At 45.7% G+C, this 21,601-nt stretch overlaps 1 protein-coding gene across 1 annotated transcript in view; it reads left to right on the plus strand.

Annotated features, from left to right (window-relative positions):
- The window catches only part of PAPPA (pappalysin 1), a 334,943-nt gene that overhangs the window by 31,000 nt on the left and 282,342 nt on the right, over positions 1 to 21,601 (plus strand). Inside the window, exon 2 of the mRNA XM_060251617.1 lies at positions 3,457 to 4,525. Within this exon, the coding sequence (XP_060107600.1) occupies positions 3,457 to 4,525 (1,069 nt within the window). The remainder of the gene's footprint in view (positions 1 to 3,456; positions 4,526 to 21,601) is intronic.

Genomic DNA, 21,601 nt, shown 5'->3' on the forward strand with positions numbered 1-21,601 from the left:
CCTAGCCTTCAGGCCAGCAGTAGAGTACATGCTTTCCATTCAGAATGCTTCTGGTTTGGTCTTTGCTGGCTGGAGATTGGCAACCCTATTGTCAGGAAGTTTCCTGAGCTATTTTAACACCAAGCCCTAAGCTTGTCACCACCCCGAAACAGAACACTTTCCATTTCAGCTAATTTGTTGCAAGTGACATCCAACTTTTGCTCTGGGTTGTACGTATTGTTTGTATATAAATATACGTATTGTTGTACGTATTGTTTGTTTATAAATAAATGGTTTCTCATTAACCACAAAAGTGTCTCTGTGTTGTGTTACTCTCACAACACAGTGTTGCCAGCCATAAAGGTGAACAGACTGATGAGTGCGTTTGCAAAGCGATGGGGGAATGCTTGACCCTGCTGTTTGCAGCATAACTTTGATAGCTTGCATGTTCTTGGCAAACATTCACTTCAGCCCGGATCTGAATACCAGTGCAAACCAACTTGTTTCTCTCGTTCCCTGTGCCCCCTTCTAAAGATCAGAAGCAGCAGCATTCAGTTTGGAGCTAGGCTCAAGAAGGTTTTTCTGAACTGTGTGCACCCCACAGATGAATAAACACATTACCTGCCTAACACTGGCATCTCTCTTCCAAAGGTAACAGGAAAAGGGGAAGGAAGAGCCCCTAGGAAAATAACGAGGCAGAGAGAGGAGGTTAAGAAATGCCTTTTTAGAAAAAAGCCTTAGCTTCATAGGTTTTTTTTTTTTGGGGGGGGGGGGTAGTGGAACCTATGGAGGGAGGGAAAAGAGAAGAGGATAAACGAAAATGAACGCCCTGATAACCTTTGCTCTGTTGATGCTCTCCAAGACCACAGTACTATCAAAGAATTGTTGATAGATGAGGGTTAAGACATTTCTTCAGAACAAGAAGGTGATGGGTGGCGTCAGCTTGAAGGAATGATGGGTTGCAGAGCTTGGGGTTGCTGGCCTCTGAGTGCAAGAGAGAGTGCAGAAGGAGAAGTATTCCCCTGGACTGACGTATCAATGTGTTAAGGCTTTTCAACAGAACTGTGTGTGTGTGGTGAGGTTAAGGGTGCTTTCAAACATGTTTGCATCTGAACTTCCCCCTGGTTTTATGGTTCCAGATTAGTTGGTCCTGCCTCTTTTGTTTTGAGAGATTCTCCCTAATCTTGGAATTACAGCCCCAGTCAGTTTGCTGGAAATCTATCCTCATTTCTCAAGTGGGCTGTGATGTACGAAATGGGTGCTCTCTAATAGCTGTGTATGGGAAACAAAAACACTTAAATTAATTGTAGCAGGCAAATAAGTAACCAGAGTTTTGGTTTTAGGTCCTCATCCTGCTCTTGTTCCAGAAGCTCTGGGCAGTCTACATGGTTTACCCCCCCCCCATTATTTCTTAACAACAGCCCTATGAGCTAGGCCAGCCAGAGAGAAACAGTAACTGGTCCTAAATCCATCAATGAATGGCACAGCTCAATTCCACCAATGAATGGTACAGCTCAATGTGTAAAGTAGTGCTTCCTTTTGTCCATCTTGAACCCACTGCCCATCAGCTTGATTGGATGCCTTCCTCAAGTTCTAGTATTTTGGAAGAGGGAGGAAAATTTCTCTCTGTCAACTCTCTCTGCCCCCTGCATAATTTTATAAACCTATCTCCTATCCCCCCTTAGTTGGTTCTTTTCTAAACTGAGAAGTTCAAGACCGATTTCCCACTCACCTTATGCCACTCTCATGTTCCTCTTCTCAGTGTAAAATCGGAAGGCAGCCCTGCTATCTGCCCTGGGGCTGCAGCTAGCATCTGCTTTTTTGCATGGCAAACAGAAACCTCTTAAAACCCATTTCTGTTTGCAGTGCGAAAAAGCCATGCTAGCTGCAGCCCGGGGCAGATAGTGTGAAATCGGAAGGAAGCCCCACTGAGAAGAGGAACATGAGAGTGGCGTCAGGTGAGTGGGAAATCAGTCTCAAACTCTTCAGTCTTCCTAATCATCTTGGTTGCCCTCCTCTGTACTTTTTCCAGCTCTGCAATGTATCCCCACCTACTGCTCCATTCTGCTAAATGTGAATCCCAAAATGTGGGATTGTGTGGGGTGGAGGATGAAATCATAGAGTGGGTAGATAAACCCAGATGTAAACATAAATTAGGGGTAAATTGACATAGGAAATCTAAGGTAAATATCTTTATTATAGAGACTGGAACCCATTTTTCAGAAATTCCACAGCAAGGTATTCCCTCTGTTTTTATATCAACCAAGAAATTTTGGTCCAATATCCCACAGTGACCTACAAAACAGGACATGAAGGTAACAGCTTTACCCAAGTGTTACTCCCCAACTCTCAAAAGGGAATTTCATCTTCCCTCTTCTCATGCAGCTTCGTTTAGTTATTGTGGCTATTGACAGATCCTTATGAATTTCTCTGGTTCCCTTTAAAAACCGTTGTTTTGTCCTGTGGCGGTGAATTCCTTAATTACATGCTGCACTAAGGAGTGCTCTAGTTTGTTTGTGAGAGTACAGAATGTGGTGCTCTATAGCGCTTTTGAATGTCAAAGGGTATACATATATGTTCCTTGCTGTCATCTTTACTACACCCCTGTAAAGTAAGTCCTCCTGTGGCAGAAGTCCCTGTGTCCTGAGAGTGATTTGCATGGGAAGGTTTCTGGGTCAGCCGCAGCATCTAGTTAAAACAACTCCAGTATCAGGGGTTGGGAGAAAGAACTTTGCCTGCAGCTTTAAAGAGCCTTTGCTAGCCAGAATACACAGTACTGAACTATACGGACCAATGGTCTGACTAAGAATCAAATCGCACCTTCTTTTGATGCACTTAGGCCAACAATAGTAGGCCCGAAGCTACCTACAGACTTCAGTGCAGAAGCAAGATCTGAACCAGGGACTGTCTGATTTGTACGACTCTTCTTATGTCATAAAAAAATGGTCTTATTTCTAAATGAATATGGTAGACTGATGCAGTCTTGTTCGCCTTTGATAAGTTGTAATGTCATTTCATCTGTGAAACCAATTTGTGAGTATAATACAGATTAAATGGCTGTGGGCTTTCCCCAAGAACCCTTGGAGCTGCAGTTTTGTGAGGGTGCTGAGAATTACCCAATTAGTGCATTTCTGCAGGAGTTGGTTCATACAAGTGACGTCAAGCTTGCAGTTCGAGTAAAGTTAATGTGAAAAGCTGGAAACAGCTTTTCATCACTAAGAAATTACAAAGGAATTTGGGCTTCTGGACAAAGAATGGGAAATCCCTTTCACATCACAGGCCTATAGCAGGTCTTGACCTTTGGTTCAGTGCTGCAGCATTCTCTCCCATTTATGGTCACATGTTTAATACCCCCTGCTCCTATATTAACTGATTCAGTATGAATATTATTATCTTTCTGACTTAATGCAATAAAATGATCTTTTTGTCTTATCATCCATATTTACTTGTTTTTCTTTTTCTGGGGGGGACACTTAGGACTGTATGACAAATGTTCATACACAACTCGTGATCGAGGATGGGTCCTGGGAATTAATACCGTCAGTGACCAGGGGAATAGAGACCCTCGTTATTTCTTCTCCTTGAAGACGGACCGTGCCCGGAAAGTCACTACCATCACAGATCATCGTAGCTACCTCCCAAATCAGTGGGTTCACTTAGCTGTTACCTATGATGGACGCTTGATGAAGCTTTATGTGAATGGTGCCCAAGTGGCCACCAGTGGAGAGCAGGTAGGGAGCATCTTCAGCCCTTTGACCTTGAAGTGCAAGGTGCTCATGCTTGGAGGGAATGCTCTGAACCAGAATTACCGAGGCTTTGTAGAACACTTCAGTCTTTGGAGAACGGCCAGATCTCAGAAGGAGATTCTGTTGGACATGGTCCAGGTGGCTCACAAAGTAGATGCTCCTCTACCTCAGCTTGTTTTTCAGGAGAATTTACTGAACGTGAAAAATACCTGGTCTCCTATGAAAGATAGCCCTAGTCCACAGATTGAGTTCTCTTCTCATTCTGGCTACCTGTTGGATACAAATCTCGATCGTCCTCTGTGTGGGCAGACTGTCTGTGACAATGTGGAGGTAATTGCCAGCTACAACAAGCTTGTGAGCTTCCGCCACAAAAAGACAGTACACTACCGAGTGGTGAATATCTACGATGACTACCATCGGAATCCAACGGTCAGCCGCCAACAGATAGAATTTCAGCACCATCACTTGAATGAGGCCTTTAATCCCTATAACATCACATGGGAACTGGAGGTGCTGGAGATTAAAAATTCCTCCCTCCGACATCGCCTCATCTTGGCTAATTGTGAAATTAGCAAGATTGGAAATGATAATTGTGATCCCGAATGCAATCATACTCTAACGGGGTATGATGGAGGAGACTGCCGGATTGTGCGCCATTCATCATTTAACAAGAAGAAACAGAATGGGGTGTGTGACATGGATTCTAACTATGAGAGGTACAACTTTGATGGTGGGGATTGCTGTAACCCGGAGATAACAGATGTCACCAAGACATGCTTTGATCCAGATTCTCCTCACAGGTAGGTGCACAGTTAAGCAATTGAGGTCCCTGTAATGATATAAGAGCAGCCCATTCCTCTTCATGTATGTTTACTTTTCTTGGATCTCATTTTTTTCTAATAATATAGTATAATTACTTTTTAATCTGAGCTGGATTGGATATTATCTTCCCCTACATGGGGTTGTGGGGAAAACAAAAGTACCTCGTAGCCTCTTTTTTTGCTGGGGCAGGAACATACAACACCCCTGAACATCTACGAGACACAATGTTTAAATATTGTGTTTCTGATCCAATTAAGGCCAGGTCAAGTGGTACATTTGTCAGATTTTATTTGAGAAATTAATCTGGCCTTGCACGCATTAGAATGTATGTGTAGAAACCTATTCAGTGTTATGTCCCCCGGAAGATGATAGAAGTAACTTGGGGAGATGAGGTATGTTTTGATTCTCCCCCCTCCTTGCTTTCCAGCACTCATAGAGAAACAATTAGAATAATATATTGTCTGATCTGTCTCACATTGAATCCCATATTGGTATAAAAGATATGCACTCTGTGAATTTGCATGACCCTTGAATAGTCACAGACTGTCCACTTTGTTTTCGATCTTGCTCTAAAGTTACTTGTAATTAATCCACCATATAAGTGACTCGTCATCTTGAACACACATGGGTGACCTTGTGTCCTTGTATTTAAATAGTCGCTTCATAGCCTCATTATGAGCCTGAGTAGGAACAGACAACAACGACTTCCAAAGGGGCTTGCCATGACCACAAGTGTCACATCAGTTCACCTTCAGAGGCTGCCTGGATCAGTTGGTGATGGAAAGTACCATCAAACCGCAGCCAATTTATGGTGACCCCATAGGGCTTTCAAACTAAGAGATGTTCAGAGGTGGTTTGCTATTTCCTGCTTCTTTGTAGCCATCCTGGACTTCCTTCTTGGTCTCCCATCCTGGTACTAATCAGAGCTGCTTCCGAGATCTAAAAAGACCAGCCTAGCTTGGGCCATTTAGGTTAGGGCACTTGGACCAGTTTTGAGTTCTTAATTGGACATTTTAGCAAACAGCTAAATAACAGTTGCTGGGCAGGAGGGCAGGCTGCCTTCTGTTTTGCTGAAATAGGTGCTCAGACACCCCAACACCAAACCATCTTGTGGCAAAAGTTGTGTCATGTATGTTCCAATGACATAATTAGAAAAAATGCAGGGATACAATTTGCTGCCTAAACTTAGAACTCACAGGATTCAGGAATAAACAACTAGGTCTCCAAGCAAAAGAATAGCAATGCTGGTTCATCAAGGTCGGCATACTGGTCTCAAAGTGACCAGCCATATGACCCTCGAAGGCCCTTGAGCAGGCGTGCTGGCACCAAAGCATTCTCCTCTGATTGCTCCCAGGCAGATCCAGCATATTTGAATGTTTTATTTAGTTCATGCAGATCTGAGTGTTTCATTTAGGTAATGCAGGTGCCATGTGTCAATACATGGAGATTTGGGGGGTGGAGCCTGAGGAGGGTGGGGAGGGGGGGAAGGATTTCAGTGGTGTAGAATGCCAGAGTCCACCTTCCCAAGCAGCCATTTTCTCCAGTTGAACTGATCTCTGTCACCTGGAGATCAGTTGTAATTCCAGGAGATCTCCAACCACCACCTGAAGTTGGCAACCCTAACCAACACTGAAGTCCCAATGGACCCTTCCTTCATGAATTTGTCTTTCAAAGCCATTTAAGCAGGGCTTTTGGGGTAGAAAAAGCCCAGCAGGAACTCATTTGCATATCAGGCCACACCCCTGACATCACAGTTGTTTTGCGCAGGGCTTTTTTTGTAGAAAAAGCCCACCAGGAACTCATTTGTATATTAGGCCACACCCCCTGATGGCAAGCCAGCCGGAACTGCGTTCCTGTGCATTCCTGCTCAAAAAAAGCCCTGCATCTAAGCAAGTAATCATCACTGCCATAACGTGTCAGTGAGTTCCACAAGGTTTTAAAAGATGCCATATTGATTTTGTTTGTCTTGAAATTCTGCTGCTTATAAATTTGAGTTCCTTGAAGTTCTAGTACTGGAATGGAAGAGAAGGGGGGGGGGATGTATCCAGTCCATTTTCTCTGTACTGCATGACTTCATAAACTTCTACCATGTTGCCACCCCCACTGACAAAGGTTTATGACTAACCAGATGCACCCCTTTCCTCCCCCCCCCCCAATCCGTTCCTCCCATCATTTCTGCCTCGGTTAGCGGTATTCTATGAATATTGTGTCCTTTTGTCTGTCAAATGAAATCATTTCCCAGGGTGACAGAGAGATGGATTTTTACGAGTGTTTTATGCTTGCAGTAAACTAAATCAGAATGTTAAAATGTAGGCTACAAAACCTGGCAAATTGTCATTGGGGCAGGCAAGTTAAAATGCAGGCTGGAGAAGGTGAGTGAGGGAATTGCATGGAGAGATGAATTCAGATAGGTTCTTTTTTAAAAGGCATCCTAGTGTCTTGCACTGTAATAACTGTCAGTTGGAAGTATACATGTATTTATTAGCTGAGCTTTAGAGCATATCTGATGTTGCTTCATTTATAGGGTTCTTCTCTATTATATGTCAGGAAAATTCCCACTGGAGTCCCTCTGAAAGTCTTCAAACATCTTTTTTTTAATGTACATGCCTATAATGTCTCTTTCACCGCCGTTGTGAAATCTTTCCAACAAGTGCTTTTTCATTGGGGGTTATGATGTGCTGTTACTCTTGGGTGGATGGAGCTATTGCCATTTCTTCTGCTTTTCTTACTGATGAAACCTCAGGGGGCGGTGAGGAATGAAAAAGATGAGCAGAGAAATAAACTTCCCCGGCTTGTAGCAACAATCTTTTTTCACACCTTAGGAGAACTGGGTATTTATGAGCCGCTGCTGGAGAAACAGCCTGTTCTGGCCTACCACAAGGGGCTAGCAGCAGGGTTTTATGAGTCCTTGGGCTCGTTATGTGCTGATTATTATTACGCCATTCTCTTTCTCTTTATGTTTTTAATCCTGCTTTTATGTCAAGGAACCTGACCTCCTCCTCCCATTATATCCCCAAGACAAGACAAGATGGAATAACTTGCCAAAGGCTGCTCTATGACCTTCATGGCACAGTCCGACATTTGAACCCAGGTCTCCTGCTCACAGTCCTCTACTCAAACCACACAGGTGCTCCTTCATTGTATTAGTCCCTGCATATAAGCTGTCCAGGTTTCCCTCCTGGCCACAGATGGGGAATGGAGAGTAGGTTGCCAGATCCAGGTTGAGGAGCTCCTGGAGATTTGGGGATGGAGCCTGGGGAGGACAGGGACCTCTCTGGGATACAATGCTATAGACCAGGGGTCCCCAACCACCGGGCCGCGGACTGGTACCAGCCCATGGCCTGCTAGCAACCGGGCCTCGAAGTGAGGCAGAACAGCCTTGCTGCCCCTTTCGCCCATCCAGGTCCTAGGCAGATGAAAGAGGCAGTGTGGCCTCAGTCTGAGGCAGGGAGGCAGCCTTGGAGTCAGGCAGAAGGGGCAGCACTGCTGTGACCTTAGCCTACCTCTAATTTATAGACCCCTGCCGATCAGCTGATCGGCAGAGGTCTTTAATGGGAGGGGGGAGGCAGATTGGCCTTCTGCCACCTGGCCACCTAGAGAGGCCCAGTCTCCCTCACCTATTTAAAAAATCCCATAAGGTCAGGGATGGGGTGTGGGTGGGGGGGCAGCCTGGGGCAGCAAAAACCTCAGAACCACCCCCTCAGTAGTCTGTGGGAAAATTGTCTTCCACAAAACCAGTCCCTGGTGCCAAAAAGTTTGGGGGCCACTGCCATAGAGTCTACTCTCCATTTTTCTTCAGGGAAGCTGATCTCTGTCATCTGGAGATGAGCTGGAATTCTGGGGGATCCCCAGGTCCCACCTGGAAGCTGGCATCCCTCTTCCATCGCACATTCTTTCCTTCTGCAGATTGCAGCCAGTCCTGCCCTGCAATGTGGCTGTGCCCCCCCCCCTCCCGCAAGCCATCTTTCCCTCTATTTGCATTCCTCATGCCACAGTAGAGGCTGCACTGGAGAGAATAAAATGTGGTTTCAGGCAGATCTTAGATATTAAGAAACAGTCCCTTTGTTCTTCTGGACATAAAACTTGTTCCCCTTTGGCATTTGGTATCTTCCCAGATCATGGGCTGCCTGCTGCCTACCTTTCCCAGATTACTTCACCCCAGTTACGCCGCTCTTTTATGTTAGCAAGACTCAATGTTCTACCCTCAGCAGTATTATCATGGAGGTTTGCCAACATCCCTTATCAGGGTAGAGCCTTCCCATGTAATGGAAGGCACCTTGAAACGGTCGCCCATGTCTTACTTTATTGTGATTTTTATGGGGAAGTGCGGGAATGCATAATCAAACCTATTCTGTCTAAATTTTATGGATTACCTGAAGCGAAGTTAGTTTTTTTTCTACGATCATTGTTACTGGGAAGCAGAGATTTGGTTTCCTTCTGGCGTGTGCCCCTCTGTTTCAAAAACTCATACCTCCTCCTGCTTTTGATACAATTGTGGTGGGCCCAGGTTCAAGCTAACTGTTCAGCCAGTCCAGTTTGGTCCATACACCATTGTGGGTGTATTGGAGTTTGTAAAGAGCTGTGTGCTAAGCAAATCCCTGCTGTGTAGTGCAGTCAGTATGGTGTAGTGGTCATCAGCCTGTCAGACAAGAACTGGAGAGGGTCAGGATATAGTAATTAGGATATCAGCAATTTAATTTTAGCTCAGATCTCCTCAATCTACCCATTTCTAGGTTTCTTCAAGCGCTGATACGGAAGTCGGGAGTCCTTTCCCCCTTTCCTCAAGCTGGCCACACTTTTACACCATTGTTTTGTTCTGGTTACCCAGCTTGCTGGGGGGAAAGTGAAGATGACTGGGGAAGGCAATGGCAAACCACCTCGTAAAAAGTCTGCCGTGAAAATGTTGTGAAAGCAATGTCTCCTCAGAGTCGGAAACGACTGGTGCTTGCACAGGGGACCTTTCCTTTTTTCCTTTCCTTTGTTCTGATTATATGCCAGGAGGTGGCTCCATGTCACGATGGCAAGGCTTGGTGTTCCTTCAGACATCTACATCTGCTTGCTTGAACAGACTGTGACTTTTTCTTACCAAGTAACCCCTCATTTGTGTGTGTGTGTGTTTTAATAGCCCAAAAACACTACTATTAATAGAGGTTTACCAAAATATAAAACTTGCCCAAAACAGAACAGGGAAACCTGTGGGACTGATGCCAGGAACAATTTCATATTGAATGCTTACCAAAAGATGTAGTAAAATTAACTGCATGGAGGAAAGGGTGGGATCTGTTTCTTGGACAAAGACATGATTTCTGTCCTGACTCCCCACCCCTACCCGCCCCCACTCCCACTGCCTGCTATTAGTGTGAGCAAGCCTGATCTGTGAGTCAGCTTCTTTTAAAAATAAAATAAGGAAATGCTTGACAAAGAAATCATACAAAAATAGAAACTGACCCTTTTGGAGGTGTGTTTGCCTGCAAAATGGTCAGCCAAGGGAAGTAACGGGTCCTCTTTTTGCTAACATAGCTAAATTTGGGGTTCACACATGCATCACAGGTTGGCATTTATTTATTTATTTTTTTAAAAAAAACATACTCAAATCCTATAATGTATGTGATAAAGCATATCAGTGAGTTTAACAAGCATTGTAATTAAGGAATCTCAGTTAACTTTCCCACAATTAGAAAAGATTCTCTTACACACTTATCTCCTATTTTGACATATTTATTGCTTCTAACATTGTTCCTCCTTAGTTGGATCCATACAGCTATTGACCCTGAACACTTGGCTTGTTCCTGGTTTGTCTCAAAATATCATCGTGTTATATGCTAATTTGCTTTTCATCTCTGTCTATAAGTTTGAATGGTTTCCTTCCATTTCACTGAATCTGAAGAAGTGTGTGTGCACACAAAAGCTCATGCCTTGGATAAATCTTTGTTGGTTTTAAAGGTGCCACTGGGCTCTTAACTTTATTCTAAGCATTCCTTTCAGTCATTCTAAATAGATAGGCATGGCTTTGTTTGAGTGCAGATTGCGGTAGCTGTCATGTTCTGGCCCAAAGGAGCACATGACAGATTTGGCATAAGATAGAGCTTTTACTTCCAATATAATTTTTAATTTTTTTCCCCAGTAAACACAAATTTGCATAGAAGGATCTACTTGTGGATTGTTGATTTTGAATTATCATAGAGAGACTGCTGTTGATCCTTGGGTATGATTGAGATCTAGGAGTGATTTCATATGAACATATGAAGCTGCCTTATACTGAATCAGACCTTTGGTCCATCAAAGTCAGTATTGTCTTCTCAGACTGGCAGCGGCTCTCCAGGGTCTCAAGCTGAGGTTTTTCACACCTCTTTTGGAGATGCCAGGGATTGAACCTGGAACCTTCTGCTTCCTAAGCAGATGCTCTACCATTCTCAGCTCTGATACACTTGTTTTCATTTTCATTCTTCCCTTCCCCCCCATTAAATTAAACCCAATTCTTTATTTTCATCCAATTTTCACCAAATTTTCCCTCTCCAGTTCTTGTCTGACAGGCTGATGACCACTGACTGCACTACACAGCAGGGATTTGCTTAGCACACAGTAATTGGTTTTATTATGATTTTATTGTGATTTTATTTCTAGTTGCTGTATTCCACTCTGAGCCCCCAATGGGGGAATGTGTGGAATATAAATAAACTAATAATAATAATAATAATAATAATAGTGATTTTCCATGTTGTTTGTGCATCAGTCATTCAGCATTATTCATTCTGTTATGTCCAAATGACTTGCATTTAGGGTTGCAACTGGCAGGAGTTTGGAGGGTTGGGGTCATGGAGGGGTCTTGTTGGAAACTTCATGATGTCACCTTTGGGGAAAACATGGAAGTGACATCATGCTTCTCTAGGAATAGAGATTCTAGCAATTCCTAGAGAGGATTGACATCACTCCCAAGTTTCCCTGAAAGTGACATCATGCTGTTGACCCAATGGTAATTTTTAATTTCCCCCCTCCCACCTCCTCTCAGAATGGTGGCTGGAGGAGAGGGTTGCCAGCAAGAGGCATCTTGCCATTGTGGAAGGCCTGGCAAAAACCCTATGTGGACTGTATATATAAATTACTGTATTGTATAAATTTCATAGAAAATGTATGCACAATACTGCAAAAAGCAAAAACAAAAAACCAAACGGCCCTTCTTTTGATACAGCTGTATATATGTCCACCTTGCGATCACTTTTTCTTCACTAGTTTTATCTGTGCATACTGGTAACACAAAGATAGGGGGGAAATATGCTAATAATCAGAGGACCTAAGAATGACAGAAAACTGAAGCATGCCCCAGTTCTGGAATTAGTTTTAGAAGTTAGTTAAACCAATATGAAGGAAGTACGGAATGCAGCACAGAGCACACTTTTAGAATAACAATTGAACTGAATTGAGGAAATTTGCTTGTCCGTCTACAAGTCTCTATATATGTGCCACTGCAGCTTGACGCAGTCTGTCTGATCAGGGTGCAAATATTTGCAAATTGATTCTTGTGTACAAAACATGACTGGAACCAGGGGTGGAATTCCAGCAGGAGCTCCTTTGCATATTAGGCCACACACCCCTGATGTAGCCAATCCTCCTGGAGCTTACAAAAAAGAGCCTTGTAAGCTGTTGGAAGATTGGCTACATCAGGGGTGTGTGGCCTAATATGCAAAGGAGCTTCTGCTAGAATTCCACCCCTGACTGGAACATTTTGTATCTTCTTAGGGCTAATGTGGAACAAAGACTTTAATAGCTAAGGATCAAGCATACTTGAGTACTGTGTCAACATTGGCCTAATAAACCTTCACCTTACCATCCCTAATTTTGCTCTCCAACCAAGAAAGTTTAGTGTGTCACTATCCATCGGCTTTAGTGTTAACTGCATTGTACAAAATTGCCTCCCCTCTGCTATTTGGACCATGTGATCAGTCGTGTGATTATTCTTGAACTCCAGTGCCTCTCTCTGTCATTGTAGGGTAAAATAAGTGTGAGTTTGTACTTAGCAAATTTGCTAGGGTTGCTGCAGTTAGCGAGTTCGTTAGGCTTGTCATTTGTTCAGCCTTTAATAGATAAACCCCAACTGTTGGCCCCAATCCCCTGCCCTCAAGAAACTGAGGAGCAAGAGAAAAAAATGGCTGGAAAGTGATGCTCTAGGAATTTCCCTATGTCTCTTTGTCGTCTTCACCATAATAGGAGAAATTCCTAGTGAGTCACCCAGAAAGTGACATCACATCCTCCCCAAACCTTTGCCTTTCCCAGGCACCACTCTCAAAAAGCTCCCAGCATTTGCCAAGGCAATGCTGGCAATCCTGTTATCAGCCGGCTTAGTCAAACAGTAGTTGGCCATACAGCTGTGTTGTGAATAAGAGGCAGAGGGCCAAGAGCGGCTGTGACAGTTGTGGTAATGGAAGAGCATACTGACATCTCAGTGACTGGGAGAGTACAGGAAAGGTGCTCTTCTCCAGATAGAGAGCATCCTTTACACCTAACAAGGAAAACATTCTTGTAATTATTATTTAATTTATACCCTGCCCTACCCCAGAAGTAGGCTCAGGGCAGCCTACAATAGAAAACTATCAAACAGTAGTAATAGTAAAACAATAAACAGCAGCAACAGAAACCAGTGGCAGCAACAGAAGATAACAACCCATGCCTCAGGTCAGGCAGGAATAGCAGGTATCCCAAGAGACTCCAGTGCCCAAATAATATTCAGAGCACCAGGGCACTGGGAGGAGGGCCATGGTTAGGAGAGGCCAGAATGGTTGAACATCTGCTGCCTCAACCAAAGGCCCGTGGAACGATAATAAGTCCCACAGGGCCCTGATCTTGAGTGAGAGCATGTTCCACCAGGTTGGGGGCAAGGGCCAAAAAAGATCTTGTCCTGGTCAAAGCTAAGTGGACGTCTCTTGGTCCAGGGACTACCAGGAGGTGCTGGTCAGGAAAGCATAAAGCTCTCCCAGAGATATGATGGTCCCGGGCAGCATAGTGCTTTGAAGGTCAAGACCGTGACCTTGAATTGGATCTAGTATTTGTTTGGCAGCCAGTGCAGATGGCACAACATTGGCTGAATGTGGTGCTAGCTCTTTGATGTTAGCTCTTTGATATGTTAAAACTTCTTGATTGGAGGGTCCATGTTCTGGCAGGTTTGAGCTCCAGCATCTGGCACCTACATTGGCTAAGGCTCTGGTATTCTATGTGGGGAGTGGTCTGAAAAGGAGAGCTATTATGTGTTTGGGGGGTTGTTGTTGGTATACTGTTGACTGGTCCTTTGGGCCTGACTCACCTGGGCATGTTGGCCATGAAAGAGGACAGAGAGGAATTATGCTAAAGATATTTGCAGGTGTGCCTTGGGAGGGGGGCATCATGCAAGCAACGAAGACCAGATATGTCATGGATTGTAAGTACCTAGTTAGTAACTTACCTTTTGTTTTGCTTGGTGCACCAAGATCTGCCTTGTGTAGCCTGAGTTTTGCCTTGTAGAAATAAAGTTGTTTAATTAGAGAGAGTCTGCACACTTTTTACCCACCTGCCTTGGCCACTTGGCATGCTAAAGTAACACGTCCCCATGGCATCGACCTTAGGTAACCTGAGAGAGAGAGAGAGACTGAATTTTTACCCAGGGTGAAGGCAGCAAGAAGGGAGAGAAGGGTCCTAGGCCTAGTGAGGCCTACAGGCTCTAGGGAAGCCTGCATCAGAGTAGCTACAGGCCTACATTTCCCAGGAACCCTTCTGCCCCTCTGATTGAGTGGGCAGCAGTTTGGGAGGGAAAACCTGCCCAAAGGAGTGGGACATGGGAGGAAAGAAATAAAAGGCTACAGGCAGGCTGCAGCAGGAGGGTTCCCTCACCCAAGGGGTGGTGAGTCTCTTGGCATTAGAGGAAGGGAATGTTTAGTTAGTTAAGCCAAGGCTGTTATTTCTTTGCATCACCTTTACCTTTCACTGCTGCATTAATAATTAAAACCACTTGTTTGTTTTGAGCACTTATAATAAACCTGTTGTTGTTATACCGCCTGGGTCCTCACAAGGGTTGCCAAGTCTTCTTCATCCCCCAGCGGGGGACATTCATGTGCACGATGTGCACGCACACGACAAAATGACGTCACCTGGAAGTGATGTAATCAAAATGGTGGCACCTATTGTACCATAGAGTTTTACCTCCCAAATGGCTACAGCATCTGGGAAAACCATAGAGTTTCCTCAGAAATGCCTAGAGCGGCCTCGCACGGGAGGGGGGACCGCCATTTTGATGACATCACTTCCGGGTGACGTCATCACACCAGCAACGCAGGGAGAGGTTCTTCGCCAAGACTGGGGGTTTGGCAGCCCTAGTCCTCACATCTCTGGTCGTAGATAGGAAGTGCTTGTTAAGAAGGAAAGCAGGAGTGGGTGGGTGTTCTTGGCCCTCCCAGACAGACCCTTACCAGAGTGGTGAAAGCCAGTAGAAAGTCCTTCCTGGTCCCCTGTTTTGTGGCTGTGTACTTTCCAGATCTTGAAAATGTAAAGGATGAACACAGTAAACTAGTTTGTAAACACATGTATTACTCGCTAGTGACAAATAATTGCCACTCATTCATCTCTCACTTATGAGTCCTAGGAGGAAGTTGAATGGGATGGTGAGAGAATAACTCTTCAGACGCAATTGGAGGTTTCTTTCTGGTTCTGAGAAAGGAATTAGGTGTCAACAGGAAAATACAATGCAAAAGTGTTGAGTCAGAACTCATCAAGAAACTATCATCTTGGGTCAAATCTTATTCCTCAGAGGGGTATAATATCATGGAGTCCACCCTCTAAAGCAGCCATTTTCTCCAGGGGAACTGTTCCTGTCATTTGGAGATCCTGGGAAGTCTACAGTTCCACCCCATCCCACCCCCACCCAGTCATAAGCTGCCCTTTGAAAAGGCCAGTGTGGGAGACACAATGTATTGAATTCTGTATCCATCCCCAAAAAGTGTTTGTACCACAGAAATGGTGTTGGTGGATAGTGCCATCAAGATGACACCAATTTGTGGCAACATCATAGGATTTTCAAGGCAAAAGACATTTGTTGCCTGCCTAGGGTTGCCAAGTCCAATTCAAGAAATATCTGGGGACTTTGGGGGTGGAGCCAGGAGACTTTGGGGATGGAGCCAGGAGACATTAGGGGCGGAGCCAAGATCAAGGCTGTGACAAGCATAACTGAACTCCAAAGGGAGTTCTTCTGGCTGTCACATTTAAAGGGACAGCACACCTTTGCAATGCCTTCCTTCCATAGGAAATCATGAAGGATAGGGGCACCTTTTTGGGGGGCTCATAGAATTGGACCCCCTGGTCCAATCTTTTTGAAACTTGGGGGGTATTTTGGGGAGAGGCACTAGATGCTATACTGAAAATTTGGTGCCTCTACCCCAAAATAGAGCCCCCTTCCCCCAGAGCCCCAGATGCCCGTGGATCAATTCTCTATGATTTTCTATGGGAATAAATCTCCATAGGGAATAACAGAGTCCCCAGCAGACATTTCCCTCCCCTCCCCCCGCTGTCTGACGACCCTGTAGCGGGGGGGGGGCCTCCAAACCGGGGGATCCCCTGCCCCCACCTGGGGATTGGCAACCCGATGCCTGCCTCTATGTCACAACCCGAGCCTTCCTTGCTGGTCCAAGTACTAACCAGAACTGGTGGTCCAAGAACTAACCAAGAACTAACCAGAACTGACCCTGCTTTAACTTCTGAGGTCTGACAAGATCGGGCTAGCCTGGGCTATTCAGGTCAGGGTACCACAGAAATAGCACAAATGAATTTTTAAAAATCAATTATCCATTCCTTTTCTTCTATCCCATCTTCCATGTGTCACAATCTCCCATCTTACTTAATAATAAAATAAGGCCAACAATCTGGATTCGAATATTGGTACCGGGGCAGATTTCCCTCTGTGGATAATGGATTTGGAGTAATTGAAATAATAGGAAGAAACTGCAAGCAGCTTCAGGAAAAGGTTCACTTTGGGTTACTTTGTGGCATGTACTGATATCACCCGAAAAGCAGAAGTAAACAATTACACATGCTTGTGTGTAACTGTGTTTTATGTTATCATAAATACTGTAGCTTGCATCACTGGGCACCTCTTTAATTTATCTTTCCCAAATGTTTGCCTCTGTTCTTCAAACAGAGAGGGGCAAATGCCAGGGGCCACTGAGGGTATGGGATGCAAATAAACAGTTCTGAATTCACCAACACATATAAGTATTTGAAATATTTTCCCCTATTTTTACTCTGTGAGCATGGGTACACGTGGCTTATGTAGTGACATTATTTGTTGTCAGGACTGTCCTCTGATTTAAAAAAGAAATCCTTGTTATATGAATTTGAGTTAAATCTGTTCAAATGTGCTTATGGATAAAATAATATTACTGAAGAAAAAAATACATTTGAGGGATGATGCATGGCCAGGTTGCAGTGAGCTCCGTCTTAGAAGACTCACTTTCCACTATGTTTGAGAGGGAGGGAATTGTTTCCTCTAAGGGACCATCTGCTGCCCACAGTTTTTGTAATGTCTTCTATTAACACAATTTACAATGCAATCCAGTCTAAGTCCATTGGCTAAGCCCAGTTTTGACTGGAAAAGCTCAGCATGGAAATGCACTGGTAGACCAACGTCCTGCTCACTCATAAGATATATCTTGAACACATGGAAGCTGCCTGTACTGAATCAGGCCCTTCTGCCATCAAGATCAGCATTTTGTGCTCAGACTGGCAGCAGCTATCCAGAGTCTCTTGTATTAGTCACTATCCAAGCCTTTTGGCTGGAATTGCTATGGATTATACCTAGGTAGGGTTGCCAATCCCCAGCTGGTGGCAGAGGATCCCCCGGTTTGGAGGCCCTCCCCCCACTTCAGGGTCGTCAGAAAGCGGGGGGAGGGGAGGGGAGGGAAATGTCTGCTGGGAACTCTGTTGTTCCCTATGGAGATTTATTCCCATAGAAAATCATGGAGAATTGATCCGCAGGTATCTGGGGCTCTGGGCAGGCTGTTTTTTGAGGTAGAGGCACCAAATATTCAGTACAGCATCTAGTGCCTCTCCCAAAAATATCCCTCAAGTTTCAAAATGATTGAACCAGGGGGTCCAATTCTATGAGCCCCAAAAGAAGGTGCCGCTATCCTTCATTATTTCCTATGGAAGGAAGGCATTGAAAAGGTGTGCCATCCCTTTAAATGTGATGGCCAGAACTCCCTTTGGAGTTCAATTATGCTTGTCACAGCCTTGATCTTGGCTCCACCCCTAATGTCTCTTGGCTCCACCCCCAAAGTCTCCCAGCTCCACCCCCAAGGTCCCCAGATATTTCTTAAATTGGACTTGGCAACCCTATACCTAGGGCCTTCTTCATGCCAAGTAGGTCCTTTGCCACAAGTCATGGCTCATCCCCTTATCTTGGTCCAGTCACCATCTCTCAAGATTAATGTTGTTGTCAGAGGCAATGTGCACCATCTTGCGCTCATAAAATAATAAAAAAGTGAGTGGGAAAGGGATGGTACTGGCATATATCGCACCATAGGATTGTACTGTTCGACTTCATTAGAATTTGCAGTAGTTGTATAAATAGCCAAGTCCCGGTATCTTTATTCGGGCTGAAATCAATCATCCTAATCTGGCAACAGAGCGAGTATGACATAAGTGGTCAGTGGATAGCAGGGAAGATGGGAGGCAGCCTATTGTGTGGGAGATGTTTCACTGGCTGTGATACTGGACCTGTTGGATAGAAGATACAGCTGTTAGGTCTTGTTATTCCATTCCTCCCCGCCCCCCCACTGCCTTCCAGTCCACAGAATGAAAACTTGCGTTTGGAAGAAGTCTGCAAACACATTTGGGTGGGGAAGTGCATGCAGTCTGGTGATTTGATTCCAACGTCCCCAGCGGCCTCCAAGCAGCCTGTAGACTTTCTTTCTCTAATGAGACTCTAGCATCTCTGCTTTAACTGACATACTTATAGCTCTGTGACATTTTCTGGAGGTTGTCTCGTGGTATCCCAGGATTTCTCCATTTTTCGAACAGAGTGAGTTTGCCTTTGTGTCTGTGGTGTGTGTTCTGGTACGGAACTATACCTTTTCCATATGTCTCATCTCTTGGCTATTCCAAAGAGATGCATAAAGGAAATATTCTAATGACAGTTAGAAACACTTTGATCTGCATCCAGGATTGCACTCATGGCTTTGAAATGCAACTTTGGCAGTGCTGGAGTCTGGCTTCTTTGGCATGAGCCCATGTGACTGACATTACTGTTCTCCGTCAAGGGACCCCAATAACCTTGAGAAGGCTAAGCATGGCTCACAGATTACACTGCGGGGTGGGGGTGGGGGAATGACACTTCCCCTCACTAACAGCTATTCCATGCGACATTAAGCAAAGGCCGTAGTGTTGGGGAAAACTAGTTGGCTGTCTGTGGTAACTGGAAAATCTATCCTGGGAACTTGCACAGGTCAAAGTAGATGCGATGCTGGAGTTGCATAATTGGAACTCCTGGTGTATGAGTGTGTTTGGCCCTGAAGAAGCAGCCCCAGGGGTTATGGATAGAAGTCATGGCAATGTGTGTGGTGGGGGGTGAATTCTCTTCCCCTTGCTGTTTTTCAAACAAAAATACTCCTCCGGCTGCTTGTAGGGAGGAGGAAAATACCAGAACAACACTGTACTTGTCTTTTCTCCTTAACTTCTTTTGTTAAAACTGGCAGGGAGGGGGCATTTTTTGGTCAAGGAAACAGCAAGAACAGGGTTACCATCATCCTTCTGCTGCAGCAGCGGGGGATTCCATAGAGTTTTACTGCAAATCCTAGAGTGTCCCTGGTGTGATGTGCCTGGTGCGATGACATCACTTCTGGGTGATGTCATTGCACAGGGCACATTGCACGATGACAGGGCTCTTTGGGGGGCAGGGATCCCCCCAGTGTCCTGCTCTGTGCCAGCAGGTTGGAGCGCCCCAAACTGGGGGATCCTCCACCTTCGGCAGGAGCTTAGCAGCCCTAAGCAAGAAAGAAGTGCTAATCCTCTGTACCCCTGTGCTATAGCCTCAGTCCATAATATGAAGCAATTGGGAGAGCATTGGGGCACTCTTGGTAGAAAACTGGGGACAAATCAGATAAACCATGCTGTAGAGCCTGCATGCAGACCCTTGAGTTAGTGGTGAAGATTATCCCCCCTCCGCTACAGATGTGTCAGATGAAACTCGTCCAGCTGAATTGTTTAAGGTGGTTTATGATTTGATAACCTAACTTGGTTTCTGATTTGATAAGCTAATTGTTTAAGGTGGTTTGTGATTTGATAATCTGATTTGGCAAATGATCTCAAATTTGGCCCTGAGTGGTAGGGTTGCCAAGTCCGACTCAAGAAATATCTGGAGACTTTGGGAGTGGAGTAGGGTTGCCAAGTCCAATTCAAAAAATATCTGGAGACTTTGGGAGTGGAGTAGGGTTGCCAAGTCCAATTCACAAAATATCTGGGGACTTTGGGGGTGGAGCCAGGAGACTTTGGGGGTGGGGCCAGGAGACATTAGGGGTGGAGCCAAAATCAAGGCCACGTGCCCCGTCCCGAACCTGTGTTAGAGCCCCCTTCCTCCCACCTCCCCTGCCCGGGATACTCACTTGAGGTTGTTGAGGGAGTGGATGTTGCGGGCGGTGCTGCCGTGCCCGCTGTCCCAGCTGCGCGACCGCCCGAACATGCCGGCGGCTGCCTCGCCTCACCTCTGCTCTCCGGCTACAGCCTGGCTCCCCTCATCGGCATCACCTCTGCCGGCCCCACACTGCCATTCAGCCGCCACACACAGCTGCCAGCCATGGAAGAAGCCGCACGGGGCACGCCGGGAAATGTAGTCCCCGAGGAGACACCGCCCGGCAGCCAGAGAGGACGCAAGGACTACGAGTCCCAGCGTGCACCTCGTGAAGGGAGGCCGGACTGGAGCGAATAGCAGGCCGGCGGTGGGCGGGTCTTTGTGACCCAGAGAAAGGGAGGAGCCTGAAGCCTGCGAGGGAGGCAGGCAGGGAAAGAGTGTCTCTGTTTCAGAGAGTGGCACCAAAATTGGCACCATCCCCCCCCCCCCCCGCTTCCTGATTTTTGGAGAGCGGGGGAGGAGGCTGCTAATTCGGGAGTCACCCGCCAGGGCAGGGGGTTTGGGAAGCCTAGGGTGGAGCCAGAAGCAAGGGTGTGACAAGCACAACTGAACTCTGGTGTGATAGCCGTCATTTGCCTCTACATCCATTCTTGCTATGACTTTAGGACTCATGATAGCAGCCTCTGATTAAAACAGTTAATCCCTCATTGAACAAAGAGGCTTCCACAGGACTCTGAAGGAAACAGTGATTAAACTGGCTCCCCCCCCCCTGCTTGCAGCCCTTGGAACCTGCACATGTAGCCAGCAACTGAGCCACTTTTTGCCCAATTTGCTGGGCTGCTGCTAACATGGTTGCCAGGTTTGCCTCTCTCTGCCTCTCCCCCACAACTTTGTCAAAGGGGCTTTTGAGAAGGGGCCTGCAGGCTGCAGCAGGGGCCACAGGTAGTTGGTTGGGCACTACGACTCTGAGATAATTTGCAGGACCCCCCGCTGGGATTTTGACTGCCCAAAGGCCTCCACAAGGTTTAATCCAACACTTTCCGCTTCCAAATCTCCAGGAATTGCCCAGTCTGGAGATGGCAGTCCTATCCATCCCTTCCCCCATTGGTGGCCAAGGGAGACCTGGCAACGCTAGATGCAATCTTTCCAAAAAGCTTGTAGTAAAGCAATTTCATAAAGACTGAATGAAAACACTCCGATGCTGTGGGGAAACAGGAAAACTGAATCCCCAGTATTATCCAAATCAGGGCAAATAGCCTGTGTGGAAGAAATGTATGTCTCCTAAAACAACAAGGAGAGGACTTTATGGCCTTCAGCAGAGAGCCCATTCCATAGGGGTAGAGACAGGGCTGGAGACATTCTCACTTTTATTGATAAAGTCCTCATCAGCCAGACAGAAGGTACCATCAGGGAAGCTTGCCTGAGGACCAGTGTTCCCTCTAAGCTGCAGAGTCTTGTGAGCAAAAATTCTACT

The sequence above is a fragment of the Heteronotia binoei genome, chromosome 12 (genome assembly GCF_032191835.1).
Source record: "Heteronotia binoei isolate CCM8104 ecotype False Entrance Well chromosome 12, APGP_CSIRO_Hbin_v1, whole genome shotgun sequence".
NCBI lineage: Eukaryota > Metazoa > Chordata > Lepidosauria > Squamata > Gekkonidae > Heteronotia > Heteronotia binoei.